Source organism: Lactuca serriola, chromosome 2, assembly GCF_051521515.1.
Source record: "Lactuca serriola cultivar US96UC23 chromosome 2, Lser_US96UC23_V15, whole genome shotgun sequence".
In the NCBI taxonomy this organism is placed as follows: domain Eukaryota; kingdom Viridiplantae; phylum Streptophyta; class Magnoliopsida; order Asterales; family Asteraceae; genus Lactuca; species Lactuca serriola.
This window is the reverse complement of record NC_136409.1, coordinates 231631022-231650743: the sequence shown is the minus strand read 5'-3', so window position 1 is coordinate 231650743 and position 19722 is coordinate 231631022. Positions and strand designations below refer to the sequence as shown.

At 31.4% G+C, this 19722-nt stretch overlaps 1 protein-coding gene across 2 annotated transcripts; it reads right to left on the bottom strand.

The window, feature by feature from the left end:
* Nucleotides 1-7558: 7558 nt before the first annotated feature.
* Nucleotides 7559-10600, bottom strand: LOC145088850 (SKP1-like protein 20). Of its 2 annotated transcripts, XM_079027283.1 has the most exons (10): nt 10424-10600; nt 10171-10332; nt 9366-9626; nt 9040-9261; nt 8761-8952; nt 8575-8685; nt 8372-8471; nt 8196-8311; nt 7941-8086; nt 7559-7831 (listed from the first exon to the last, which is right to left on the bottom strand). In XM_079027283.1, exons 3-10 carry the CDS (start codon nt 9384-9386, stop codon nt 7708-7710), a joined length of 1032 nt encoding a protein of 343 aa, XP_078883409.1. In that variant the 5' UTR covers nt 9387-9626; nt 10171-10332; nt 10424-10600; the 3' UTR covers nt 7559-7707. The 2 variants fall into 2 exon arrangements, with proteins under 2 accessions (XP_078883409.1, XP_078883408.1); XM_079027282.1 differs by lacking the exon at nt 10171-10332.
* Nucleotides 10601-19722: the final 9122 nt, after the last annotated feature.

The following is a 19722-nucleotide window of genomic DNA, read 5'->3' as shown; positions in this document are numbered from 1 at the left end:
CCCCAAGCCATTGCCACATGTCCTTGCCTTTATATAACGAGACAAGCATAAAAATATTACATCTTTACTCATTTGAATGTATTTTTAATAAACGTTAATATTGTGGGATCGAAGTTTTTGATACACTTAACTTAGGTGATATTAAGGGCTTTAGTATAAATAAATAAATAAAACTTATATGATATAGGTTAGTGACACAAATAGACTGTAAAGGGAGAAATATGGCAAAAATGGGAATTTTTAGCACACTTATAGTGTAAAAGCTTTGATACCCACAATATGGATACCTCGTTTAACATGAAATTTGTAGATATATGTCTAAAACCATGATTTATCTCTAAGGCTAAAGGGTATAGAGCGGAAAAGAAGTGAAGGGAAGGAAACCGTATCTTGAAACACCATATTGGGGGTGTGGTTTAGGGGTCAGGATAGAGATGAGGGGAATCATCATCCTACTCCTCCTCTTCTTTCTCTCTCTCTCTCTCTCACATTGGATGATGGCATTTAATCCTATTTTCTATTTCTTTTTTTTATTAAAATATATACATACTAAAAAATTATAAAAAATATATTAAAATTCATGGTTTTTAATTTCCTACAAAATATGGATAATATATATATATATATATATATATATATATATATATATATATATATAATATATATTTTTTTTAAATCAGATAGTAAAAAATAACTATTTCTTGACTTTTGGTAAGTGAAAAGTAAATAAAAGAATACTGATGTGATACTCAAAAACTGAAAGATGACAGGTTTAAGTGTATCACAAACTTCAGCATCCATTATAGAAATAAGATTTTTTTTTCTACACACCACTCTACTTTTTTGAAAAATTAAATATTGAAAATTGTGTATTTTAGCCTCCCATTTACCCATGTCTCTTTTTTTTCTTTTTCTTTTTTTCTTTTATGACTTATTTATTTTTTAAGATGGACACCTTGTTTTCTATTTTATATTTTAAGATAGATACTTGTTTCTTTTATTTATTTATTTATTCTTTTATGATTTTTTTCCAAAAAAATAAAATAAAATAATTCATAGGGTTCTTTTTTTCTTTTATGATTTATTTGGTAAACCATGTCTACTAAATTTTAATTTTTACAATACTATACAAATATAAATTTTAATCATTATCATCGTTTTAATTTTAATAGGTTATTTTTTATATCCAAAAACTAAACATATATAAAAGTTATTATCATTAGGAAGGAGGGAGTAGTTCCCTCCCAACCCACCGAACCCACTACCACATCAATTTTTGTCTCTTCTTTTTATCCATCTTTCCCAACACATAACACACGGAAATCCTATCTTTTTGAACCCACTCAATTAAAAAAAAATACAAAACAACTAAGGTACAAGTTTTAAAACGCATGGTACAAGAGAAAATAAAAAAGAGAAAGTATAGAGAGATGATGAAGTGGGTTAGTGAAACCAATCAACCCACTCATTGAAGTGGAGTGGTACTGCCGATAACTTTATTACTAATTAAGATTTTTTCATTTAATTGTTTTGTTTTTTTTTAATTGAGTGGGTTGAGTGAGTTCAAAAAGATAAGGTTTCCGTGTGTTGTGGGTTCGGAAAAACGAAGAAAAATAAAAGAGAAAAAATGATGTGACAGTGGGTTCAGTGGGTTGGGATGGAATGACTCCCTCCTCCCTTATAATTTCAAGGTTTGAAACGGTACAAAAGTTTAATCAAAATTATGTGAAATTAAATTGTTGTTTATATCTTTTTTTATTTTTGTATAATTACGGCTTTTATTTGGTATCTAAAATCAATTGAATAACCTTCTTATTTTTGCATAATTACCATCTTATAACCGTTCAATTTTTTAATAGTAATATAAAAAGTAATATTAATATAATTAATATATAAAGTAAATTCATGGTCTAATGCAAGATATACCAGACTTCTTAAAATGGATTGCGATTTTAAATTTTTTTATTAGTTTTATTATAATATATTTACTAAAATACAATTAGTTTTTTCTTAAAAAACAAACCAAATATATATCCGACATTCATAAACTGTATGACAAAAATAAATTTATTGTTTCCTATTTGATAAATGAACTACTCTAAACAAACATGGTTTTTTCGTTTAACTTAGCAAACAAGCATGAACAATGATTTTTTCCTTCGATGATTAAGAATGATCATTTATACATTAGTTTAGTATCTCAACGAACAAACAAAAAATATATTGTTCCTCACATAATAAACAAAATATAGGATCTCACAGTGTGTATATATATATATATATATATATATATATATATATATATATATATATATATATATATATATATATATATAAACAAACATGGTTTTTTCGTTTAACTTAGCAAACAAGCATGAACAATGATTTTTTCCTTCGATGATTAAGAATGATCATTTATATTCATTAGTTTAGTATCTCAACGAACAAACAAAAAATATATTGTTCCTCGCATAATAAACAAAATATAGGATCTCACAGTATATATATATATATATATATATATATATATATATATATATATATATATATATATATACATATATATATATATATATATATATAGAGAGAGAGAGAGAGAGAAAGAGAAAAGTAAGCTCAACTGAGAAAATAAAAAATGTTGAGAATGTGGAAATCATTCTCAACCATTCATTTAATCTAAGCATAAAAAGACACGGTGTCAAACTTGTAGATATGATAATAACCTTCAATCTCTAATATGTAACATTCATTTCTTTGTTGAATACTCCGAATTGGAATTTCCCAGATTCGCAAACGAACTCAGTTGGAATCGGAATTTCTTCGCTGTTCATGCAATTGGAACCGGAGTTCTAGAGTCGCAGTCACAGCCGACATTGAAGGACTTGGAATCGGTACTCACAGGTTCCCAATCGGATTTTCGTAAATCAAAATCAAAATGTGAAATCAATCAGACATAGGATGTCGCATCTGAAGTCGGAAGCTTTTGAAATTGGAACATATATTTTAATCGGAACAGTTCGCGTCTTGATTATCAGTATTATAAAGAAATCTGGAATTGGGATTTCAAGGTTTTGAAATTGAAATCAGAATTTTTGTTGGAATGAAATCAAAATCGGAATTGCACGCTTCAAAGTCGAAATCGGAAGTATATGATGATTTGTAATTGATAACTTGAATCGGAAGTATCATGTTTCTAACATTTTAAAAAAAGTTAACTTGTGTGCACTCCAACTGTTTGATGAAATGCATAAACTGAATTACCACGTTATATTCACATATGAATATGTTTTCTCACCTGAATCGGTATATGATTATTAAAATCACAAAACAAATATGCAAGTTTGTATGTTATTCATATGTGAATAACATATAAAAATTATATATATTTGTGAAAACACCTTGTAATATTTATATGTGAATATAATGTGTAATATTCATCAGTGAATAACATATAAAAATTATATATATTTGTGAAAACACCTTGTAATATTCATATGTGAATATAATGTGTAATATTCATAAATAAATATATCATATAATATTCAAAAGTGAATATACTATGTAATATTCACATATGAAAATGTATCATCTAATATTCATAAGTGAATATACCATCTAATATTCACAAGTGAATATATTATGTACACAAGTGAATGCATCGTCTAACATTTAAATATGAATATACTATGTTTACTATATATATATATATATATATATATATATATATATATATATATATATATATATATATATATTTGAATGATACTTAAATTGTAAAAAAAATTAATCGTACTTTTTATTCATAAGTAAATATCGAATATACTGTAGTAAAACTTGATTCATTTTATTCACTTATAAATAACGATAGCTGAAAATATAAAAAAAAAATATTTTATCTTAAAACTATATCAATATAGATGTCTATTTGTAGAGAATAAAAAATCATGAATTTTGGTATATTTAAAATCATTTTTCGATAAAAAAAATAGCTTCTTAAAAATAAAAATAAAAAAAAAAACGAAAAAACTATGTTTTTGTATATATTAAGGTAATGATTAACATAGTTTAAGGTAACATGTTTTGTTGGAAAACACATGTCTATTCCTTTTCCATTTTCGCTGGTACGACGGAGGCTTTTACGGCAAAAATAAATGAGTGCTGAGAATGATTCCCCCATTCTCAATCTTTTTTTCTCAATCGAACTCTCTCTCTCTCTCTCTCTCTATATATATATATATATATATATATATATATATATATATATATGTGGGACAACGAATATATATTACAACATCACTTAAGCTTAGATATTAAACCTCTAAATTATGCATTTTTATCTTAGTAAATATAACTGGTTCAGTTTTCACTTGTTGAATATACAATTCTACATTGCAATTCTTTCCTCTATCATCGTTTAACTATCCTTATTTTCTTTCCTCCATTATCGTTTATTACTTCACGTTAGTGAACATTATTGTTTTTCACAATCGCGAAGGTCAAAGACATTTTTGCTTCCCTATAAAAATTATTGCTTCAATATTGAATCTGTAACGACAAGTGTTAATCATGAATCCCCTAATTGCAATCTTTACCTAATAAAACGATGTGGTTTTATGAGGTTTAGAACCTAAACTTAGATCGGGCTGTAATGTATATATATTGAAAGTAATATGTTTAGACTATAATAAGAACCGTATATGTAACTTATTTATATATCAAAATATAAAATAATATATAAAATAAAGAATTATATATGTAAAATCGCTAATATATGTTGTATTTATTTATATTAAAAAATACTAAAAGATCAAAATCGAAAATAATGTACAAATGAGAGACTTACGTCTCGTTTGATAATTTCTGTCTGGGAAAGTGTTGTCTGGTAAAGTGTTGTCTGCGAAAGTTTTCTGACTGAGAAAGAAATCATGTTGTTTGATTGTATATCTGATTGACTGTGTTGAATGATGAAAAAAAATAATAATTCAATAAAAAAATAAATTTTTAAAAAGTTATTTAAAAAAATTAATAATCCAATAAAGAAAGAAAGAGGCGAGGTTTGGTGTATAATTGTCTTTCAAACTCATTCAGCCAGAAAGATTATGATTTTGGGGTTTTCTGGGAAAGACATGTCTTACCTGGAAAGACCCCTTCTTTTGTGCAAATCAAACAGTCTTTCCGGTCCATTCAGCCAGAAAGATCTGTTTGGACCTGGAAAGATGCGTATCAAACGGGGCCTTAATATGAAAAAATTGTTTATAACATATGTCGGTTTGATGAAAATGACAAGTTCAACCATTAAATAACAAAATTAATAATAATAATAATAATAATAATAATAATAATAATATAGTAATTAAATAATAAAGTTGTTGAAATGAAATGATTAGGTTGTAAGAGAATTATTGTTGAATATAATGATTTGACTAAATAATAAGAACCAGTTGTATTACACGGGTTGATTAAAAAAAGAGTAAATATTAAAGTATAAACAATAAATATTTTTTAAAATAAAAGTTTGAAATAAGAAATAAAGAAACGTATTAATTGCAATTTAGTATCATATGTATGACATTTAATTCTTTACATATATAAATATTATGTGACTTTTTAATTTTAAAATTTGAAAAACTCTAAGAATTGACCTGTGGATATTATTTATTTCAAAAATATATCAAAATGACAAGTGTCAAAACTCATGAAAAATTGACATGTGGCAAAATGGATCTTTATTTATTATAGTAAGAATAACCTAAAAGATAAGTCTAATGATGTATAAGATGGTGTATGTTGGTGTGTCCATAGTAAGATCCTACTGAAATTCATCAAAAAGTTATGAATTTGTATGTTGCATACATATGTTTGTTAATTTCTTAGAGAATATTGTGTTAGTTACAAACTAGCAAAAAAATATGATGATAAAGATGTGATCTTTTTATATTCATCTATTTATTTAAATGGTAAATAGTATAAAATAACAGCAGCTAACACGCTTTATGTAATTTCTTAGAGAATATTATGTTAGTTACAAACTAGCAAAAAAATGATGATAAAGATGTGATCTTTTTATAACCATCTATTTATTTAAATGGTAACGCTTTATGTATTATTAAGTCATTGAACTTTGTATCCAACTAGTATTTGAGTCCGCGCTTTGCCGCGGTTTTTTATGTCTTTTTATTACGTATTAGGAATGAGAATTAATTAAATCAGTATAACATATCACACTTTATTGTAGTGTCATACATATATCAGTGTATAATAGTGAAACTCTCGAAAAAATTGTTCAAAAAATAAAAACGCATCTTAGTGGCTTAAGATAGTAAAACCCTGCTAATGACATATGTTGTGTAAATACTTTTAGTTTGCCCACCTCACATTGCGACGGGTCGTAGAAAAATATAGAGGTCAGTACCATTGTACAAACAGATCTTTCAACGTGTATTTATAAAAATTCGAAATATGGACAAATGGAAGTTTAACTCCTAAAAAAGCACTTTATGAAGTCTCCCAGAATTTGATTGATTATGTAGTTTTTCAGGAGAGAAAATAAAAAAAAAATAATAATAAGTTAAAATGCGGCAGATGGCAAAAGAAACGATTCAACGTAAAAAAAAAAAAAAAAAAAAAAAAAAAAAAAAAAAAAAAAAAAAAGGCATAATAACATGTTGATTATAACGGTGAAAGTGTAAGTTAAACTCAAAACAAATTAACAATGGAAGTGGAGCACGTGAACCCATATGTCCATATGCATTACAAAATCGCTTGTACATTATGTTTTAGGAGATGTACTTCTAGCTACAGTACCTCACATTAAGAATTTAGTAATTGTATATATTTATAATTGCCAACAAATTTTTTTTTGTTTATTATATCATTGACTATGTGGATATTAGCGGCAGTCCACAGGAAAAGTAAAAGACAAATCGATATAATAAAGCCAAAAAAAATTGCTGTAGACCATAAATTTATGTACAGTATTAAATATTGGGTTAAATGTCCATGTTTCTTTTGTGTCTTTTTCAGGGCCGTGCGAAAAGTATTTTGACTCAAAAATAGGCCCTTAAAATACATAAATGTGGTGAAATTTTTATTATAATAACTCAATAATTGAAAAAAAAATTCCTTCTACTATCTTTTAAATATAACAATTTCCATAAAAAATTTGAACCCTTTTAAAAAAAAGAGCCCTGGACAGGCCTAGTCTTTTTATGCCAGTTTAAGCAAGACTTGTTAACGATTTATACAACCACCAAATATTCAATTTGTTACAAAAGTTATTTTCCAATTTAGTATATGATTACATTGTTCTGTTAATTTTTGGAAACGCGGTTGCATAGTTTGCATGAAAAAACCTATCAGTAAAGAAGTGAAGCATGATTCCATAAAATAAATAATTCAATATGCATCCAACCCTAAAATAGTAATATATATATATATATATATATATATATATATATATATATATATATATATATATATATATATATATATATATATTGTGTTGGCTTTCTTTGGGTTATGATGAAGACAAGGGATAGTTTTGTGATTTAAGAAGATATTGATAAAGGCTTCCTTTTCCTTTTTCCATTTTCCTTTTTTCTTTCTCTATCCAAATCTTAAGAAGGAAAGTTTTGAACATTATGTTTGTAAAGTGTAGAAGAGAAGACATGAGATGATAGGATGACGATGTGTTTATGCTTATGATGTTTAGCTACTTCTAGACAGCGGTGCAAATGCAATGCGCCTGTCATGGCCCAATGATCCCATCCCTGTCCCCGACACTCTTTTTGGCCAAACAGAGTTTAGTCTTCTAGCAAAATCCTCTACTTCCCTACAATAACACATAACCAAAAAAAACTCACTTATGCTTTATATTTTATATCTTAAAAAATAGTAAATGATTTTTTTTTTTTTTTAAAAAAGAAAAGGGAGAAACAAACCTATCAAGTTGTTCCTTCATTGCAGGATCCAACTCATCATCAAAATCAAAGTCGGAAGAATGCATAATAGCCGTAGGAGAATCAGATTCTAGCAGCTTTGAAATTTTACTTGGACTAGACGCAGACGAACACAAACTATCTGTTTCCTAAATCATCATTTAATTTTTTTTTTAAATTAATTAATTAATTAACAAAATAAAAAATAAAAAATAAAAAAAAAAAAAACTGATTATTTAGGAGAGATAAGCAACCAACCTTTTTATGATTCCCATTCTCAATGATGTGAAGGCCCTTGGGATGATCCTTTCTCCTACGGTTTTTCTTTTTGTTCTTGGGAGCACCAGAAGCAGATGATTTAACACCTTTGGAATCTGAAAAAGGTATATATGTAATTTTAAGGTGATAGATATCATATCAGATAAATGAAATACCTTTTTCATCTCCGCTGTTTATGAATAACAAGAGATCATCAACAGAGCGATCATCAACATGCTCATGCTCCTCTTCAACTTCAACATTTTCAAGCATACACTACGAGTTACATAGTTGACTAGGTCAACACCCAAACGTGACATACTAAATTACTAATTGTTACAACATGTAGATGATAACAGAGAAATTATGAGCTGCTTACCTTTGCTTTTTCTCTGATTTTTAATTCTTTTCTCTTTCTTGCATATAACCTATTTAAGAGACGGATCCGTGGATCGTTGGTCCTGATTCTCAAAGGTTCCAACTTCTCTTCCTGCAATAAAGGAATAAATAAAATAAAGCATTCCAATAATAAATAAATAAATAAATAAAATCTGTGTTGTGTTACCTCTGTAAGATCATCAGGGAGATGAAAAGTGTGACGTATTTCTTCAGGAGTTTTGCCTTCTATCATGCGAGCAAGTGCACGGCTTGTGAGGTCAACCAGTGGTCTTAGCTGGAGACTATCCGCGCCAGATGTCAATTCGCATAACTTTTTTGTATCCAATCGTATCAACTTTTCATCAAAACTTTTCCTCTCCTATACAAAAATAATAATAATAATAATAACTACCTTTTGAAATGAAAAATGAAAAATGAAAAATGAAAATGAAGAGGTTGACTGGACCTTATTAGATCTCCCTTGCACTTGATGAAAGCGACAATAGTCAAGTATTAAGCCCAAGACAGGTGTAGTGACTCGTTGAGGAAGTTTTATAGCATAGTTTTTAGAGGACCCCATGCCTGTTTGAAGGACTTCTCTGCATATCATTGGACAAAACATTGCAACTTCTTCCTCCACTTGTTGAGTTGAACCATCAGGAGTTTCTAGCCAGATGAAAGACTTCATCTTCATTCATATACCACCAAAAAAGAAAAAAGAAGAATTATAACAAATACTTTAACGAAATAATGAGTTCATGTTACTGTAAGAAACTATTACAGTAAGTATACCTCTGGTTTGACAATAGCCATGTGCCTTATGAAACTCAAGTTCCCAAATCACCCTGTGCCTTTGATTTCAATATTGAAGTAATGGGAGAACAACGATAGTAGAAACTCTTACTGATGCACTCCACATTACCAAATTACCAAATTCAGATAACAATACTACAAGCATCTTTTTTATGAAGAGGGCTTCATCAGACCTAGTTGCCCTGATCAAACTTGAAGCCAACAACAAGGGAAAGCCTAGAAACTGTTACGACTTTATGCCTGAAAAAACGTAACAAGTGGTCTCCATATAAACTATCCATGCATTTCAGAAGCTACTCATCATTCAAGAATACAAAGTTTTAGGGGTTTTTGAATGTGTGGTTTCAAAGTGATTATTGTGACTTGAAGTAGCAGATTAGCAGATAACTACTGATTACAGTTAGGAATAGTAGGTAATTTGACATTTATCTCTATAGTCGTTTTATTTATGACTACTCTTACTTCTCCAAATCTTGTTATTTTAACCTAAGATAGCAGATACTCAATTATGATCAATTTTTTGCTAACATCTCAAAATTGATTAACTTTAGTAGCTTTAGCAGCACGTCGAAGAACTCTCTTGGCATATAATCAAGCTTCTCCACAAATTCTAAGTCAATTTCAGAATTCATCTTCTCGCATAAATCAAAGGTATCATTTCGGAAAAGAAAGAAAAACCCTAAAAAGGAAAAAAGTGATTTTCTTTGTGGCAAATGTATGCTTCGGTGTGATATGTGACTGTGTGCATGGACGTATAAATACATACAAGCAAGGAAGCACATACAGAAAATGGCGAATGTGTACGTATACGTGTACGTATTTATATAGATACGGCCACAATATTACAAGTTTGATTGTGCAGGTGACTGTGAAATGACTCCGATCAACTATTAATCATGAAACTCTCTTCACACAAAGAAATTGCACAATGTGAACCGATTAAGCCCTAAACAAGTAAACGGAAATTAATTCTTAAACCAAATAATGGAAGGCTGTCCACAAATGAGCTACGACAATAAAATTCGACCTTTACATACCTTCAAAGATGAATTCTCGGGTTAACCTCGAGACGATGGGAAGATTAGGGCGAATTTTTTACTATGTGGAATAGTTAAATCGTTTGAAGTGAAAATGGAGGTCGAAATCTGCAGCTAGGGTTTTTCTTTCGTTCTTTCTTTTTCTTCTTATTTTGGTTGGTAATGATGGTTTTAACGTGTTGTGCACGTGTCGATCAAGGTTTACAGGGAGTGGAGGACTGGCGGCTGGTGAGAATTTGGTATAGGCTGTTTTTTGGACTTGGAAAAAGTACGGTGTTAAATGTCAAATGTTATTGATTTTTTTATTATTTTTTAGTTTTAATATTATCTTTTCCAAAAATATCAAATTTATTGACTTTTTTGAATGCTGCTCGTCTCATTGGGCCAGATAGAATCGTATTTTTTTTAGCAAATATAATATAATCTTAAACTACTTCTAAATCTACATATGTTTCAGACAATACTTGAACCCCAACTTCAAAAAAGAAAGACAACACATAATATCACTTTGGTAGATGGAATCGTATCTACAACACCACGACATTAGTGAGGTGGACTCATCAAATATTGGTCTGGGAACTTGGCATGTCGAGCTCGGAATCCAAACTCAACAATGGGAGGTTGAGTCTCTTTCTTTTTCCTTCCGTCTTCCCCCACTCGGCAGCCCACACCCTTTCTCTTCTTCTTTCCTTCTTCCCCATTTTCTTTCTTGTTGGAGCTGAGGTGGAGCTCGGTTTGGTCAGCACCGCTCTCATCAGCCTTAGGTTGGGGGTAGGTGCTAAGTACATCTTGTGTTTTCGTATATGTGTTAGCAACAGTGGAACAAGGAAAAAGTACATGGTGTAACATACATGAATTTTGGGCATCTCGTTGGAAAATTTAAACATCAGAGAATTTTCCAAAAAAAATTACCTTATGCCGGAAATTTTAATGAGTAGCATTGACTATCCCTGAAACCCCCTTGATTCATTCCTTACCTGTAAGACATGAATTGCAAAACATGTTTTCGTATCAAACATTAGCACAACACGTAATTAGTCTCTGTGACATGACACAAAATGAATAGACATGTTTTTACCATATTACACAAAAGCATTGATTTACACGAATTTATACATGTGTTGTCTAATACCATTTTTTAAGCTATGAAAACATGCATTTAATTCGTGAGTATACATATTTATATGTATATATGTGTCGCATGTCTATACGTGTTTATACGTGTCGCGTGTGACACAAATTAAATTTGTCTTATACTTGTTTAAACAAATGGATTATGTTTGACACATGTAAAACAAGAAACATAAATTTAGAATTTGTGTCGACACTAGTATACACGAAAACACAATTTTCTAAAACTCATATACGAAAAACTCTTGTCGTGTATTAAATTGTCGGGTTTAGTGTCGAGCCTTTGGAGTTGCACCTCATTTTCTTCCTTGCCCAAGATTTGTCAAATGACATGTAATTGTTGATGAGAGATAAACAACATATAGCAATTGTCTTCTTCCAGCTCCACCTTAATTTCTTCTTGTTCACATCATCATCTACGTCATTTTTGTCATGATCTTGCCTCTTCTACTCCAACCAGCCTTATGATTTTGAGTTTACAATGTTGAGTTTATATCGGGCACTGATGAATCATGGTGGAATTGCAAGAAAAATAATTGTATTATTTTTTATTTAGACATTAATTTATTTAAGATCGACCATAAATTTATCAGCTTTACTTTCTTTTTGATATTTTTTCAATATTTTATAGGGTTTTTACGGATTAAACATCAACTTTGTTTTTTTTTCTAGAAAAAAAAAATGTATTTTTCATTTTTTTTAAAACCCTCAATTTTTTCCAAAAAAAAAAACTCTAACATTTTCAATTTTCTCTGGAAAAATCATAATTTATTATTTTTACCAAAAAAACTCGCACATTTGATAAGTTTTTTTAAAAAAATGTCATATGAAAAAAAATTGAAAAATACAATGTTTTTTAATGAGAAAAAATAAAAGTTGAAGTTTAATTGATAAAAAAAAACAATATATAAAGTCTTTTATGATATTAACTCATATTAATGTTATTTTTATAAAATATAGTTTTTATCTGTATCTTTATTTTATATACTTCTTACTTCCTTATAACTAAGAAGTATAGAGTATGCTAACTAAGATGAAGTATTGGTAGATTATGAAGTTAAATAGAGAAATGGGAAGGTAGTGGACTCATGTGAAGAGGCTATATGACACACATTTCCCGATTCCCGATAGGTAATTTATTTTAACATTTAAGAATAATAATAACAATGATATATATATATATATATATATATATATATATATATATATATATATATATATATATATATATATATAAAAGTCCTTGGTTGAAACAATAATTTTTTGGAAATCAAATTCATAAGACAATTAGACTTAAGAGTTTAAAGTCGGCTTGTTGAATCATAGGGACTAAATCTATAAAATTCATATAAATGTTTGTATTCTTCCTAGGGATATATACAGTAAAGTCTCAATATTTTTATCGATTTGACAAGAAAGTCCTAAACTTTATTTTTTTGACAGTAAAGTCCAAATTACCGGCAGTTTTTGACACTTTTACCATTTTTCCCCGGTTAGCCGGTAATTAGGACTTTTTTGTCAACAAAATAAAGTTTAGGACTTTCTTGTCAAATCGTCAATTAGGACTTTACTGTCAAAAAAATAAACTTTAGGACTTTTTTGTCAAATCGTTCAAAATATTGGGACTTTAGTGAATATATAATTTTTTTTGTTAGAAATTTAATGGTATGATACTCTTTAAGCATAAGAGTTATTGAAACATTCTCTAATCAGCTAGATCCTATTGAAATCCTTTACGTTTGCTTCTTGTTAAATCGTTTTTTTAATCTCAACAAACCGACATTGAAAAAAATTGAGATAATCAAGAAAGAAAGAAAGAACCAGAGTTGTGTTGGCTTTTTGCAGTCTCAAAAATGGAGAAATAAGAAACCGAAAAAAACGAAATTGCCCTTCTTTCCCTTCTCCACATTCACACCCTTTTGACTAGGCATGTGTTGTTTGTGTTTGTATAAAGCTAGGGCAATTTCGTTTTTTTAGGTTTCTAATTTCTCCATTTTTGAGACTGCAAAAAGCCAACACAACCCTGGTTCTTTCTTTCTTTCTTGATTATCTCAATTTTTTTCAATGTCGGTTTGTTGAGATTAAAAAAAACGATTTAACAAGAAGCAAACGTAAATGATTTCAATAGGATCTAGCTGATTAGAGAATGTTTCAATAACTCTTATGCTTAAAGAGTATCATACCATTAAATTTCTAACAAAAAAAATTATATATTCACTAAAATCTCAATATTTTGAACGATTTGACAAAAAAGTCCTAAAGTTTATTTTTTTGACAGTAAAGTCCTAATTGACGATTTGACAAGAAAGTCTTAAACTTTATTTTGTTGACAAAAAAGTCCTAATTACCGGCTAACCGGGGAAAAAGGGTAAAAGTGTCAAAAATTGTCGGTAATTTGGACTTTACTGTCAAAAAAATAAAGTTTAGGACTTTCTTGTCAAATCGATAAAAATATTGGGACTTTACTGTATATATCCCTTCTTCCTATTGCAGCGACGTACAACAGCTTTATGTCGTATTCTCTAGTTTGAACCTTCAATTAGCGATAGCTTCAAATGGGAACCAGTCCCATACATATGCACCTCTCATATTGTCCATTTAAACCGATCGACACCCTCCCTTATAACTCCAATCTAACAGAGAGAAAGAAATATATATATATATATATATATATATATATATATATATATATATATATACTAGGTGTAAGACCCATGTATTACATGGGTTTATTTAAAAAAATTAAATATGAAATTTTAACAATTTGAAAAGTTCGAAATGATAAGAAGAATGAGAAAATTTTTGAATTATTAAAATTAAGGAAGCTTTAATGTATTGAATACATTACATATATAAACCATGTCTAATAAATATCTTACATATATATTACCTTACATATTAAATGTGAAATTTTAATTTAATAAAATAAAAAAGACAATAAAATGACAAGTGGAAAATAGAAAATTTTAAAAATCTAGAAAATGCCATGTGTCCAAATAAATGAGAAGATGACATGTGGCAAAAAAAACCTTCATTTATTATAGTAGATATATATATATATATATATATATATATATATATATATATATATATATATATATATATAGAGAGAGAGAGAGAGAGAGAGAGAAAAGTTGTGGAGGAAGGTCGGGAAAAAAGGAGAACAATTCGGAGGGAAGGAAGTTGCCATCATCATTTTGGTCGCCGATCGGAACTCTCACTGGAATATTTAGCAGATAGAAAGAGGTAAAGAGAGCAGTCGGTGGGTTTTGTCCTTTTGACCCCGTTTCCTTGGCAATGTGTTCTATCGGCGGCTGTTTTCAATCTCTGACGACATTAGTGGGGAAGAGAGAGAGTGTGATGTTCTTTTCATAGGGCGATGTTGTAACATCCTAAACATCAAGGTTAAAATTTTCATTTTTATTATATTCCAAAACACCATTGTAACTTTGTCCAAACATTGAAAAACATTTAAATAAAACTATTATCAGAGTTCATTCCCAAAGATCATATATTGCGGAAAACACGGGGGCCTTTGACCCGCTAAAGCCGGGAAGGAAACTCACCTCGAATGTTGAAGCTCACTACAAGAAATCCCTAACTGCTGCATTGACAACTCCTCGAGCTAACAATACCAAAATATCACCCAATTAGCAATTGGGTCCCAAACCATGATCCAAAATCCATACTTTGGGTAAAATGACCATTTTACCCCTAGCCCAATAAGATTCATAACTAAGGCCCAAGCCCAAAACCAACAAGATCCAAAACCACAAAATCAATGAAAGCCCACTAATAGGCTAATTTTCCAAATTGGGCCTAATCCCATATGGGCCTTATCCTAATCCCACAATTCCAATTCAGATTGCTTCAAACACCCCGTGGGACAAACTTGATCAAAGGCGTAAGTCAAAGTCAAAGTCAAAGTCAACGGCCTGAGTTGACCCAACTCGTCGAGTTTTATCCTTTAACTCGCCGAGTTCCTCTGACAACCGCAAAGTCAGGAAGAAACCAATCCAACTCGCCGAGTTGTCTAATCAACTCGCCGAGTTGACCCTCACAAACTCAAAGTCTGGGAAAACCAAAACAACTCGCCGAGTTGGCCATCCAACTCGTCTAGTTCACCCGGGACCAAACAACTCAACCCATTAAGTCAGCATATTCGAAACTAAGAGCTTCCCCCACTCAGATCTTAGCTGAAATGGCCTTAAGAAGGGTAAAGTTTCCAACTTTACCCCTAAGAACCACCAAAATGGGTTTAAAACCCAAACCCTAAACTTAAAAGGGTAAGGAGTTAATCATTAAGCATTTATTCCGCAATGACACAACTCCAAGATGCATTTGACCATATGAGGCTAGATGGCCATGTAAAGTTTCCAACTTTACACGTATTAACGCTTAGAAGAAGCTCAAAAGCTTAAAAGAGACCAAAAGAAGGACTTAATGAATGCATGAAGCCCTTAGGGCCATAAAGTTGGCACCTTCATGCCAAAAGAGCTCAAGAGGACCATAGATCTGGAAGAATAGCACTTAGGACGTCCTTCAACCCCACCAATCACCCAAACATGACCAAAAGCATCAAAACTTAACCCAAAAAGAAATCAAATCAATTATTAAGCAAGGATAGAACTTTATACCCACAATATGCTGGAAATGATGCAAATAATCAAGATCAAAACACTTCTACTTGAATCACCACCTTGCACCAAGCTTCTCCTTCTTCCAAGAGCTTCAAACACACCAAAACACACTCACAAAGGGCTCACAACAATCAAAAAGGCTTTAGGGTTTCAAGATTAGGGTTAAAGGCTATGGAGGCTGGAAATGAGGCCAACACCTAGGACTTAAGGTGTTTAAATAGGATGCAAAATCCTGAAATTAGGGTTTCTCAAACAGCATCCAACTCGTCGAGTTCCCTTCACCAACTCGACGAGTTGGTCCTTAAAAACACACGCCCCAAAAACTTCCAACACATCTAGTTTATGCCATAAACTCGACGAGTTGGCCCCTAAAAAGGGAATTTATTTCCATAATTTGGCCTTCTAGATTTCGGATGTTACAACTCTCCCCTACTTAAATTAGATTTTGTACTCGAATTCGCTCCTTATTAACGCTCGTACCAAAACAACCAACCTGACGAATATAAACAAAATTATGCGCACAAGATAATCTTCCCAAGGCAACCGAAACCCCAACTAAAACTTCTATCCCAAAAATAACATCTAGCCCCTCAGCCCTTGCAAACACTTCTACCTTTCTGGGACTACAATCTATAATGGTCTGACACCCCGGCAGACCGCTCATGCTGAAAAAACTCCATGCCTAACTCTCAACGAATAACCGACCAATCATAACACTTCCAATTCTAAATATACCTTGACCTATCCAATTTACTGAAACCACCCTTAGAATAGCTCTTCAATCCCGATGGAGAACGAATTCCCAATCTCTCAAATAAAATCAATCCTATCCCACCTGAAATCCGAAACCTAAGTCTCAATGGTCTGACTCCCTGTCAGACCTCCATTGTCGAACCGCTACCGATCACATTGCTGCTTAAAAGGGAAATAAAGTCACTGACCATAAACAGCTACATAACACTTATACTCGACAGAAGGGTCAGATAATCCTTCGAGTAGAAGATTCATTCCTACAACGGTTAGACTCAGACGATAGCTGCACAATATGGTCAAATCGATTACACTAAGATTATTTATCCTACTGCGAGTGACTTAGCATTTCCCAATCAATCAGATACTCCATGCACACATGAGACCCAATCACTATCACTGCCCGAAACACTGAAACTGTCTGAAATATTGAAACTGCCCAAAACACTGAAATTACCGGAAACACTGAAACTGCCTGAAACATTGAAATTGCTCGTAACACTAAAACTGCCTGAAACACTGAAATTGCCCGAAACACTAAAACTGCCCGAAATAGCATGTTGCGTCCTAGCTGCTTTCCAAAATCCACCGAGACCTCCCTGATCCCAATTCATCAGCCAGTCATCTGAAATACCAGGTTCCAGCCCGGTTGCTGAGCAAAAAGACTCCCACACAGCCGCCTATCATGACTTCTGACAGAAAGCCTCACAAGCAATAACTACCCAAACCATCTCGAGACTAACCCGATGCTAAACTGAACGCTACAGGACCAACTGCAATCTTTCCTCATACCCGATCTCCCACGAACTGCCATATCCTGATTCCAAACATATTGTGGCCCTTTTACAGCCTTGCGAACCGACCCAACCTGATCTAAACCATCCGAAGAAAATCGCGAGCAAAACACAGGTTTTCCACTAGGGATGAAAGTGGGTCCAAACCCGGACCGGATGGACCCAGACCCGGAAAACTCGGAACCGGTTAACGAGATTTTGTATAACCGGAAACCAAACCGGTATATAGGAACCGGTTTCGGTTCGGTTTCGGGTACGGTACCGGGTAAAGTGGGTTTAGAACTGAAAAACCTAGAAACATCAAAGTGGGTAGGTTGGAACCGGATAAAGTGAATTTAGAACTGAAAAACCTGGAAAAACCGGACTTTTTTTGGTAATTATTTACTATTTAGTGGATTGAACTTTGAAAATTTCCATATTGATATCTTGACTTTGGGGGACTATAACTCATTGAATATGAAACCAAAATTGACAAAATTATAGTCTAAAATCATGTACAAACTCTAAACTACACTCTGGAAAAAATCGCATGTCAGTCTAACTTTAAACGAATGAGATGTGCATGTGTTAACATTTTCACATAATACAAAATACAAAAACAAATAACTGAAAAGTTGAAAATTTCCAGTTTTGATATCCCGAATTTGGGGGACTGTAAATCATTGTATATTAATCCAAAAATGACAAAATTGTAGTCTAAACTCATGTATCAACTCTAAACTACAAGTTGGAAAAAAACACATGTCAATCCGACTTCAAATGAATTAGATATGCATGTTTTAAAACTTTCACAGAATACAAAAAGACTGAAAAACTATGTTGGGTCAAAATATGGTTTATACTTTGGTTTTCTGGGCAATTATATTTTTCTGTAATATTTTTGGAATTTACGGTCATGTTTACGGTTGAGTTTACGGCCGTAAACCCATTTACAACCCATGTGTTATCCGACCCATATTCCAAGTATAAATAGAGGTGTTAGGGTGAGGAGTACAGATTGATGAACCCTAGAGATTGTACGGCCAAGAGAGAGAGGAAGAGAGAGCATATTGTGTGAGAGAATCTATTGTAAGGAATTTCATTCATATCATCAATACAATCAAGATTCTTAATATTCTTCTTCTCCTTCTCTTCTTATTGTGATCTGGCATCATCCGTTTGATTGGGATTCCGCACCATCAAACGGATCTGATTGATACATAGGCAGATTAGGGACTTACAATTGGTATTAGAGCCAAGTTGTATCAGTCAATTTTGTCAGATTTGGGGCATTATTTGATCTTATTTTCGAAATATTTTTGCATTTTTTGATAGATCTCGCAAAAATAAGGGGGGTTTGTTATTCGTGTTTTTCATTAAAAAAAAAAGGTTTTTGATCGAGTTTTGGAGCAAAAAAGTCGAAAAATCGGTGTTTTTTGCGAGGAGTTAGCGGCCGGCGGCTAGGGTTCCGAAGGTTCACGGTCCGAGCTTGCGGCTCGGAGTTTACGGCGTCGGACTCCACCTCGGTGGTTTACGGCCTTGCAAGAACAACCTTCGCTTCACATTTAAAAAAATTAGGACGCAACTTTGCAGGCGCCGGGGATCGAACCCGGGTCTCCTGCCAACCAAACCTCGCACCTTATCCAACTAGGCTACGTGATCCTTTGTTACCTTCCTTCCGAATTTAATTCATAAAAACTCCTTTTCGCACCAAATTTCGAATTTTGACACTTTTAACCCCCCAAATCAATTTCTTTTATTTGTAAAACCTCATTTTCAATAATATATATATATATATATATATATATATATATATATATATATATATATATATATATATAATAAAATAAATTAAAATATAAAAAAAATATTTTTAACTTTTATTTTTGATTTTTTTTATTTAATATTTTGATTTTGACTTTCAGGTTTGACCTTTGACTTTTTCGTTTAACTTTTAAAATTTCAAATTTTACTTTTCGGTTTGACTTTTAAGTTTGACTTTTCA